General features: G+C 39.6%; 1 protein-coding gene across 1 annotated transcript; it reads left to right on the top strand.

Annotated features, from left to right (window-relative positions):
- The first annotated feature begins 7969 nt into the window (after positions 1-7969).
- LOC110871824 (cell division topological specificity factor homolog, chloroplastic) lies at positions 7970-11233 on the top strand. Its single transcript, XM_022120575.2, has 2 exons — positions 7970-8142; positions 10481-11233. The coding sequence occupies exons 1-2, from the start codon at positions 8059-8061 to the stop codon at positions 11057-11059; spliced, it is 663 nt and encodes a 220-aa protein (XP_021976267.1). The 5' UTR covers positions 7970-8058; the 3' UTR covers positions 11060-11233.
- The last annotated feature ends 261 nt before the right edge of the window (positions 11234-11494 follow it).

The raw sequence follows: 11494 nt of genomic DNA, 5'->3' as shown, positions 1-11494 counted from the left end.
TTTGCTGTACACTCTAGTTGGTGATGATAAAATTTACTCAGACAAAGATTTTCCCATTAAGAATGTCAATCAATCCTTAATCTGTAAAGTCTTTGAGAATTCGACGAGTAAGTTCTTGGGAAAGGCAGGACCTAAAGTTACAGTTACACAGTGTCCTCCTATTCCAAAGGCTGAAATTCGAAAACAATTTGGTAACAAGAAATTACCAACAGTGCCAACACAGCAAAATCACATCAAACCCAAAGGTAAAACACCGGCTCAAGCTAACAAGAAGCCGAACCAAAAGAAGAAGAAGAATGTTAACTTTGTGAAATCGACGGGAACAGACAAAATTGAGAAGTTTGAAAATCAATCTAACTTAGATTTTGTCAAGAAAGCTATTGTTGAGAAAAGAAATGAACCAAGCAGTTCAAAACCTAGTACCTCGGGTTCACAAAGTTCAACATCATCGGCTAGACGATCACATGATTCTTCGGGGTTTGTAGAACGAAGATCATGTTTTGAGTGTGGAACCATTGGGCACATTATTAGAAACTGCCCATATCTTCATAAACAAAAAGGAAAGGTTGATGATCCCCGTGGCAAAACTGACCGTAAGCCAACTGTTTCCACAAAACAAGATCCCCGACTTGTAAAAGAAAGGGAAAAGAAACAGAAACGCCAACAGGTCAAAAGGATTGAAAAAGAAATTAAAACCGATGTGGTTCAAAAACAATCTGTTGCTGTAAAACCAGACAATTCTAAAACTTCAAATCATAAAGAAGTTAAAATTTTAAAGAAAAACACTGGTGAAACCAAACAGACTTGGAAACCAAAAACGGTTGTTGAATCAGGGGGACCATCACAATACACCAACCATCAAAGACAAGAAGTTATTGTCATTGATGAAAATGGAAGACCCAAGACCACAATGGCTTGGGTCCCCATCTCCAACTAATTCAGTTGAGTTCATGTGCAGGGTGCTTCAGGAGGAACTATCAGTAGTCATTGGATTGTTGATAGTGGGGCATCCAGGCACATGACAGGCGACATGAAGCTTCTCTACGACGTTAAATCTATTAGAGGAGGTTATGTTGCTTTTGCTGGAGATAAAGGTGGATACATTACGGGTGAAGGAATGATATCTAACGGGATTGTCAGCTTTGACAAGATCAATTTTGTGCAACAACTTGATCACAATCTTCTTAGTGTTTCTCAAATTTGTGACAAGAAATTTTCAGTACACTTTAATGCTAATGGATGTTATGTGCTGAAACCCGGTTTCAAAATTCCAAAAGAATGGATTCTCTTGTCGGCTCCAAGGATAAATGATTTGTACGTCCTTGACATGAGCCAGGCTATCACTACGTCTGCACAAGCAACTTGTTTCGTTTCAAAAGCCACAGAAAAAGACACTATCTCTTGGCACAGACGAATGGGTCACATTCACTTACGCAAAATGAATCATTTGGTTTCAAATGAATTGGTGAATGGTGTTCCCCTCAAAAATTTCCATCTTCAAGACATCTGTGTTTCGTGCCAGAAAGGAAAGCAAACAAAGAAGAAGCACCCTACAAAGAAGATCAACACAGTGGCAGTTCCTCTTGAACGTTTGCACATGGATTTGTTCGGTCCTGTCAAGCACAAGAGTATTCGGGGTGATCAATATTGCCTCGTGGTTACTGATGATTATTCAAGATTTTCTTGGGTTGCGTTCATGGCACACAAGAGTGAAACCTTTGGTATTATCAAAAACTTGATCATTCAGATTGAGAATTTGTATAAGTTGAAGGTTAGGCGGATACGTAGCGACAATGGTACTGAATTTAAAAATCATTCCATGGCGGAGTTCTGCACTTCAAAGGGTATTCTTCATGAGTTTAGTGCAGCTTATACTCCTCAACAGAATGGTGTCGCTGAACGTAAGAACCGCACATTGATCGAGACTGCTAGGACAATGTTGGTAGAGTCGCAGCTACCCATTCCATTCTGGACTGAAGCTGTGGCCTCTGCATGTTACACATTGAACAGAGTCCTTACAGTCAAAAGGCACAACAAGACCTGCTTTGAGCTTCTTCAAAAACGGAAACCAGATTTGTTTTATCTAGAACCGTTTGGAGCTCCATGCACGATCATCGATCCTAATGGAAAGTTTGGGGCAAGAGCAATTGATGGATACTTTCTTGGGTATGCCACCCCTAACTTACGAGTCTGGAATCTAGAGACTAAAAGGGTCGAGGAATGGTCTGAGGTCAGAGTACAAAGGCACACTTTGCCAGTCAAAAATCCGGGTCAACCTTGGATGTTTGAGTACGATGACTTTTTCAATTCGATCAATGTTGAAGCCGTTGAAGAAAATGCTGCGGCTAGGATGTTTTTCGAGAGTGACAATGCAACAGTTTCACTGGTGGTTCGTCCAATTCTTGTTAATCAAGAACCATCTTCTTCGGTGAACAATAATACTCTCAACAATGAGGATTTTCATGATGCAAACGAATTGAACGAATCTTCAGAGGATGATGAATTTCTAGATGCAGATCAAGAAGCTCCTACAACAGCAGTTCATGGTACTTCAGAGGGTACTCCTCCAGTGGATACACATAGAACAGCTGAGACTACTGCATCATCCTCTTCGTCAATTCCGGGTCTTGAATTGGTTGTTGATCTTAATCTTAACAACCTGGGTATAAATGTTCCAGTTCCAGATAATCCAGAAACAAGGATTCATAATACCCATCCTCAACAAAACATCATTGGAAATGTGCAAAGTGGCGTACAAACAAGAAACATGTTGCGAAACAACAACAATGCAGGCTTGTATGCAGCCATTCGAGAATCCGGGCAACAAAACGACTGGTCCTTCGCGTGTTATGTCTCACAAGAAGAACCAAGAACGTGGAAAGAAGCCTTGAAAGATAATGCTTGGGTTGAAGCAATGCAGGAAGAACTGCAACAATTCCAGAAGCTGGGTGTCTGGAAACTAGTAGAGAAACCTGCTGGATACAAGAAGATTGGTACCCGTTGGGTTTTCAAATGCAAAAAGGATGACCGCGGAGTTGTTATCCGAAACAAAGCTCGTTTAGTCGTTCAAGGTTTTCGTCAGATTGAAGGGATCGACTACAACGAAGTCTATGCACCTGTTGCACGTCTCGAAGCAATTCGAATCTTTCTAGCCTATGCGTCCTTCAAAGGATTCAAGGTTTATCAGATGGACGTGAAAAGTGCATTTTTACATGGTGTGGTTGAAGAAGAGGTATACGTCGAACAGCCTCCAGGTTTTGAAGATCCTATCCATCCCGATCGGGTTTGGTTGCTCAACAAAGCTCTTTATGGTCTTCATCAAGCACCACGAGCTTGGTATGCAACCTTATCACACTATCTGCTGGAGAACGGTTTTCGTAGAGGTCTTATCGACTGTACTCTTTTCATCAAGGAACAAGATGGAGATCTTCTTCTGGTACAGGTATACGTTGATGACATTATTTTTGGTTCTACTAATGATGTCTTGTGTAGGGAATTCGAGAGCATCATGCAGGATAAATTCGAGATGAGTGCTATGGGGGAAATGACTTTCTTCTTGGGCCTACAAGTACAACAAACGGAGTCTGGGATATTCATCCATCAGACTAAATATGTTGGTGACATCTTGAGCCGGTTCCAGATGTCTGATGCAACGCCCATTGGTACCCCATTGCCAACTAATCACGGAATTACTCCAGACTTGAAGGGAGAAGCTGTTAGCCCTTCTATTTATCGCGCCATGATCGGATCTCTCATGTACCTCACAGCATCAAGGCCAGACATAATGTACCCAACGTGCCTGCTTGCTAGATATCAAGTTAACCCGAAGGCCTCTCATCTTGCTGCTGTTAAAAGGATTTTTCGTTATTTGAAGGCGTACCCTGACACCGGTCTGTGGTACCCTAGGGATAATAACTTTGAACTGGTAGCTTTCAGTGATTCTGATTTTGGCGGATGTAAAATCGACGGCAAATCCACAACGGCTGGATGTCAGTTCTTAGGAAATCGCCTAGTCACATGGCAGTGCAAGAAGCAGACGTGTGTAGCTACATCAACATGCGAAGCTGAATACATTGCTGCCTCAAGTTGTTGCTCTCAAGTTCTTTGGATCCAACAACAAATGCGGGACTACGGTTTTGAATTCCTAACTACTCCTATTTACGTTGATAATTCTGCTGCTTTAGATATCACTAGAAATCCTGTGCAGCATTCAAAGACCAAACACATCGAAATCAAATATCACTTCATACGTGATTGCTTTGAGAAAAGGCTAATCGATGTTGTTAAGGTCCACACCGATGACCAACGTGCCGACTTATTTACCAAAGCATTTGACAAATCAAGATTTGACTTTTTATTATTGGTAAACGGCATTAAGGTCAAGCAAGAGTAAAACCAACATCGGAAAATCATTTTTGTAAATATCTTTGTGTGTTTTTTAAATTTATCTTAGTTTATTGATTTTAGGGGGAGTAAATCCAAAAATTTGAAAATCCAAAAACATCGAAAAATTTCAAAAACACAAAAACAATAGAAAAACAAAAATGAGTTTCCTGGCGAGCAAAAGAGAAAATGATAGTACATCAGTGGTCTATCCAAACCTCTTTAAACCTTAAATGAAAAACGATAAGCAGCTCTATATAAGATGTATCGGTAGGCTCACAATCATGTTAAAGTGTGCAGGGTGATATAAATCTTAATCGACTGAAGACCAGGTGGGAACCATTCATTGGCATATGGTCTTAGTACCGAAATTTCGTTTGATAGATTGCCGAGGTTCTGAGATATTCGGTCTTTATGCTGCTTATCATCTGGGTATCATGGTTGTATCTTTTACCGAAAAATAACGGGGATGCAAGTTTAGATCTTCCATGATACTATACATACGTGTACATAATACATACTGCATTCGACCTCAATAAGTGATAAACAATCACATGTCCAAATCAAATAAGTGATAAAAATATCACATTTATCCGGGTGTCAAGTTCGTCTCTCTGCTGTACGAAAGTACTGACCTGTTCACGGACTTGCACCTGTGCCCTCATGCATATGAAAATCAAGTTCCTCATCAATAAGTGATTTTATCACAAAGGGCTTGTTTTCAATTCAAAATAAGTGAGTATCTCACAATTTATACGGTCAAACAGATGATAATCGGTATACTCACCGGTAAGATGAACTCTCGTGCATACCTTGATACGGGAATGTGTCGTGATGTGGATGAACACCGGTCGGTAAGTATAAATCATACATTAACGTATCCTCTAAACATGATTACATCTGATAAGTTGAGCTTAAGTGGACAACAATACCGATAATTGTTATAGGATGCTTATCTTAATGATAACTAACTGAACAACAAGAGTGTTTTGGCATGACCGTACACTGATATGATTCTCTTACCCTCGAAACTCGCAAAAAGAATGTTTGTATATATTTATTTATTTACTGCTTAACTTTTATTGTTTCTTTTAAACAGTTTCGTCGTTTGGTGCATATCAGCACGACATTAGCGGTGATGTCGTTTGATAACACTCAAAGGATTTTAAATTGTTGTCTTTTAATCTCAAAAATACCAAAAAGATTTTAGGAGTGTTTTAATATAAACTTTATAAAAGCCAAAAAGATTTTATTTCTGCTTTATTTTCGATCGTACGATGTTGGAGCTCAAGTCTTCGTTACCTGAAACCTGACTGAAAACCGAACTGACTAAATCTTCATAAACGGTCAAAAATTTGCAGATTTTGAAAGTTAGAATTTAAATTGATAAATTTATTAAAACTTTCAAACTGTCGGACGGTGTTTGTTTGTGACATGGTCATTCGTGTGTCATTTGTTTATACTATATTCCAAGCAGTTGTTCTCATTACGCGTTTAGATTTCTTGCATGTGCAGATTCTAAAGGCTAGGAGAACATGGTCGATGACAAGCTCTGGAATGAAGACACGACGAGAAGGCGCTCAAGTGATGAAAATGATCGAGTTGCCGTTGGCCATCATCAACACCACAAGGATCTCTCTTCATAAAGATAAAGTCTTTTCACGAGCATAACTCAAGGGGGAGCTTATGTTAAGGGGGAGTTTGTCAACACACTTCCTACATGATACGGGTAGTTTGTTGATACACTCTCTGCTTTCAAGACGTGAAGACTTTGAAGATCCTCCGACATTGAAGAATTGAAAGGACATCAGAGTTTTGATAACTCGAAGACCAAAGACCGTCGAAGTTCAAGACGAGTTTACAACTATAGTAGATAAAGACAAAGCTACAGCCAAGGGGGAGTTTGTTGGTGCACTTGTGTCTGTACTTTGTCTGTATTCGGTCTGTATGTACGATGTCCTTTGAAGTGTTGTAAGTTGACCAAGTCAACCATCCTCCGGTTTGACTTGGACAACAGTTTGTATATTGAAAGATGTTCTGATCGAAGGATGATGTAGAGATCGAAGGATAATTTGGATCCTTCGATCTCATCGAAAGATATGCTTCGAATGATAGACCTCGAAAGACTATCCTTCGAGGTCCTTGCTAATCCTTCGAAAGCATTGTATCCGAAAGATGATCCTTCGGACCATCCTTCGGATCCTTCGATCTGGCATCATGGGCTGGGTATATATATACCCATGCAATGTATGTGTGAGAGAAGTTCTGCCATTTGCACATCCGAGAGATAGAGAGCTTTGAGAGCATTCTGTCCAGAACTCACACACACACTTAGAGAGTTTATAGAACATTTCTGTAAACATTGAGCTTGTAACCGAACCCTCATTGCATTAATACAAGTTGTGTTAATCGGTGAACTTGTGTGTTTGTTTCTCTACTTGCTACTAACTCGGTTTGCTTGCTAGCTTGGATTCCGCACTCGCTAGTAGGTTTGTATAACAAGGTTTAGGTTCGTTATCCTCCGCGAAAAGGGACCTACAAGTCCCCTCTCTTACGCCTAACTAATCCTTGTGTGCCACGTCAACTCCCCTCTTAAACTCCCCTAACACCCTAAATTGATGGCGGCACTCCCCTCTTAGGTGAATTGGTTTTTTTTTTTTTTTTTTTTTTTTTTTTTTAAAAAAGGAAACTTTTGATTGGTCCCCTCATCCCTCTCTCCTCCCTCTCTCCTCTCCCTCTCTTCGGCAGCTCCCCACCGGTTTCCTCCCTCTCTCTACCTCACCGCATGGATGGCGGTGCTTGTCCCGCTCGGCAAAAGGGGTCCCCGATATGAAATCGGTGGGTACCCCGTGTACCCTAAGGTTGGATAGAATCATGGAATAAAATTAAAAGATAATTCAGATTTCCCTAAATATAGGAACATGTAGCTGAATATTGATTTGTAAAGAATAATAAATTAACAAAAAATAAATGTTATATTACAATCCTATCCTTTTCATCTAAAAAATAAATGGATGGTTAGGATTAGTTCACTAGGTTCACAAACAATGATGTTGTTCACTCATGATCCCTATCCTATATATATATATATATATATCTATATATATATATATATAAAGGATGAGAGAGAAGTAATATGGGGGCCACCACTTTTGCTCCGTCTCCTGCGTCGCAATTCCGACGCCTTTGCCGCGACGAGCCCCTAGGGGGCGGTGTGGGACTTTCCTAATGGGGGACGGGCCTTTCACGGAGCCCATACCCAACCGCCTAAATGAACACTCATTTAAGAAAAAAAATATTTGTAAGTACCATGAGTCATACGACGTCATTGTAGGCAAGTGTGCAACCAGATGTAGAGATGAACATTTGGTATCGGGTAACGGTATCGTACCGGGTATATTCGGTATCAGTATCTATTTTCCGTGTTTTTTGGGTGTCGATATTTACAGATAAACACCGGTAAATACCAATACTGTACCGGTATATTCGATACCAATACCGGTTTTTCTATTTTTTGGTACCGATATTTTTAGTACCAGTTCGGTAACGAACGGATAGCATGCTAAGTAGATGCATCAGTTAACGGAGTCACACTTCACTGTTGAGGAAATTATCAACCCATTTCACCAACAAACCCTAAAACGAATCCCCAATTGAACAAATTGAGATTGAAAAATGGCGATTGCTGGTGATTTTAGGGTTTCTGCTGCATTAGGCCCTTCTCCTACGACCCTCCTCCGCATCAATCCACCGCCCAAGGTCTGACTTCTAAAACCGCTCTCAATTATTTCTACTTCAATTTTATGTATGCGAATTGAAATACGCATCTGTTAATGGTTACATTAAGCCTCATAATTTGGATCCATGTTTCCTTGTTATTCTTACTGTTGCATTTGGTACTTTATTGCGTAAATTTGGGAAAATTATGATGCAATTAGGGCTGTCCAAAAAGCTCGCGGCTCGGAGCGCGCTCAGATTTAGCTCGGAAAAAGCTCGCTCGATATGGCTCTGTTGAAAGTGAGCCAAGCCGGCTCGGCTCGGTTAGAAAGTGAGCCTAGCTCGGCTCAGCTCGTGACGAGCCAAACTGGCTCGGTTTGGCTCGCTTGGTAGCTCGGCTCGGCTTGGCTCGAATTATTGTACTTATAATATATTTTATTTTTATATACATATAATATATTACAAAAAAGTGATTATTATTTACATGTATTTAGGCTTGTAGTTTGATATCTGTGACATATTTAAAGGTTGATTGTCGTGCTAATGAACAAATATTGTATTTACTTGAAATATAAAACTTATTTTGCGTTGTTGAACGTGATGTTGGCTTGTAACGTATTAGGTTGAACTTATATTGAATACGTTCTTTTGAAGTATTGAATAATATTTTAGAATACTGAATTTTGAGAGCTATATATTATTTTTTATTTTTAAAAACTAGCCAAACCAAGCCGAGCCGAGCCAGCTCGGTTTAAAACCAAGCCGAGCCTGAGCTTAGATTTTCAGCTCGGTTTCAAATCTGAGCCGAGCCGAGCCAGCTCAGTTTATAATCGAGCCGAGCCCGAGCTTGCCCTAGCTTGGCTCGGCTCGGCTCGGCTCATGAACAGCCCTAGATGTAATTGAAGTGTATCTCCTCATCCTGTTAAAATTAGGATTTTTTTTGCGGGTTTAAGAGTATGTGCTGTATCAGGTAAGTCTGAAACTGGTATTGTGTAGAGTGTGATTTGTGAAGGTTTTCCTAATTGTTACCATTTTGATCTGTTTATACTTCATATGGGCACCTAGTTTTTTCAGTAATTGTTATCTGAGCTTCAAATCACACTTAATGAAGAATTATAGCCCGTATTTTGCGGTGAATCGACTAGTGTTAATCTCTGAGTCGGTCTATCTGCAACATTAAGGAGCAATATAGATATCTGATCAATACACACTGCAACATTTTAGTTAGAGTGAATTGTAAATTTTGTCCTTTATCTTTATACCATATTTCATATGTTACACGTTATGTCCTTTAGCCCTAACTCAGTTAAAATTTTCTGTTAAATCCAAGGTTTAAAAGAATGGAAACAAGTTTTGAGGCGTTTTCCCTTCGCCTCACGAGGCGTAAGCCTCGAGGCGAAACGAGGCGTAAGGCCGAGGTAGTATTAATAAATAAATATAAAAATTATATATATTATAAAAATAATAATATTAACCAATTTCATCATCAAATTCATCAAAATCATCAAAAACACACTTAAAAAAGACATGAAATGCTTGAAATTGACACAAAAAGTCAAAAACATCAAAAACAACTATCAAAATCACCTGAGGCGCAGCTTTCTTAGCGCCTCACCCCCTCTGAGGCGCATATACATTAAAATCACCATGAGGTGGGCCTTAGATTCGTTTTTTGGTCGTTTCGCCTCGAGGCGCACGCCTCAAACGTTTTTTAAAACCATGGTTAAATCAGATCAAACAAGGGTACTTTAGTCTTTTTAACCATTTATATAAAAAAATTATAACCCTTTCCTTTGCCCTCTCTCCACCACCACCACCACCAACAGCAACAACCACCACCCTCCACCACCATCAACCATCAACAACCACCACCAACAACCATCAACAATATAGATAAATAACATTCCTCATTACGGACACCGCCTGACATGTGGTATAAAGATAAAGGACAAAATTTGCAATTCACTCTTTTAGTTAACAACTAATAATCCATTTTTTTTGGTTACAGCTTATGGTCCTTAGATAATAGATATTATGTCCTGGTGAAGTGATGTGCGTTTTTTAGAGGTGGCAAGACGGGTGTGTCAGACAGGATATATGGCAAGTCAAAAGGGGTTCGGTCTGGTTAGGCTGACCCGTAAACACGTTTTTTTGCCCATTATGATCTTTTGGGTGAATAAAATACCTGTATACCTTTACGGCTTTACAGACCTTGTGCGACTTTCAGCCCGTTTGATATGTTCTCTTTTTAGCTGTTTTTACTTACTTGACCCGTTTAAGATAAACACAACCCAAACCGGCCCATTTATATATGTGAACTGTTCAAAATGTCTATATCTAGTATTTCTCAGAGATATATCATATATGTCCTTGAATACAGGTGGATTCAGTTAGTTTTCTAAATGGTGGATTGAGTGCTTCTGAAAATACGCCTAAATGGTCGGTTTCGATATCACATGTGCCGAGCACACGGTGCCATGCTAAACGACCTCTGGGTATCATTAGTGACTATGAAATCTCCAGAAGCTCCATTAACCGAGATGCGGAAAGCTTCCTGTTAAACGCCATAAACATGAATTTCTTCGAGCGTTTAAGTTTAGCATGGAAGATAATTTTCCCATCTTCAAAACTGATAAAGAACTCAAACGCAAGTGTCGCTAAACAACGGTTGAAAATGATTCTTTTTTCCGACCGATGTGCGGTTAGTGAAGAGGCGAAACAGAAGATAGTCAGCAATATAGTCAACGCGCTTTCGGACTTTGTGGTGATTGAATCTCAAGATAAAGTCCAGCTCAGCGTCTCGACGGACGCGTCACTCGGGACGATTTACTCGGTTACCGTGCCTGTGAGACGGGTGAAAGCGGAGTATCAAGAAGAGGATGGTGAGGGAACTGTTACGAATGTGGAATACAAGGATAATGCGGATGTGAAGTTTGATTTTTATGTTCCAAGTGAATGATTGATTAGAGATTGTGATTTGGAGAAAGAAAGAAAGTAATGAAATTTGTTTGGTCAACTGGGCTGGAGATGGTTGAAATTTGTTATAATTTATAGCAAAGGTTGTAAATATTTGATATTGCTTGTTAGAATGCTTTGAATTTGATAGTTTGATCCTTACACTTTGATTGTATCATTAGAAATGTTTTGCAAGTAGTTGGATTTTCCTCGTTATGCGGCGGGTTTTCGGTTCGTGTCGGTTCAGTTCATTATAGTATCGTTGTTGGAAGAGATAACCCAAGAAATTAAAGTCGTGATATGCCCAACAGGATGTCGACGCATGTATAATATAAATTGACAATCATAAAAAGAATAAGAGTTAAATGCCATTTTAGTCTCTGTGGTTTGGGCCATTTTACCAGTTTAGTCCAAAGGTTTGATTTTTAACCTGTGGGTC

This window comes from Helianthus annuus, chromosome 8 (genome assembly GCF_002127325.2).
Source record: "Helianthus annuus cultivar XRQ/B chromosome 8, HanXRQr2.0-SUNRISE, whole genome shotgun sequence".
Taxonomy (NCBI): Eukaryota; Viridiplantae; Streptophyta; class Magnoliopsida; order Asterales; family Asteraceae; genus Helianthus; species Helianthus annuus.
Note: the sequence above shows the minus strand (reverse complement) of the source record. Positions and strands in the feature narration are given on the sequence as shown.

Bases quoted from the DNA above. Each gene is read 5' to 3' on its own strand.
- LOC110871824 (XM_022120575.2), top strand. From the start codon at position 8,059: ATGGCGATTGCTGGTGATTTTAGGGTTTCTGCTGCATTAGGCCCTTCT. The intron at 8,143-10,480 runs GTCTGACTTCTA...CCTTGAATACAG, and splicing joins GCATCAATCCACCGCCCAAG to GTGGATTCAGTTAGTTTTCT.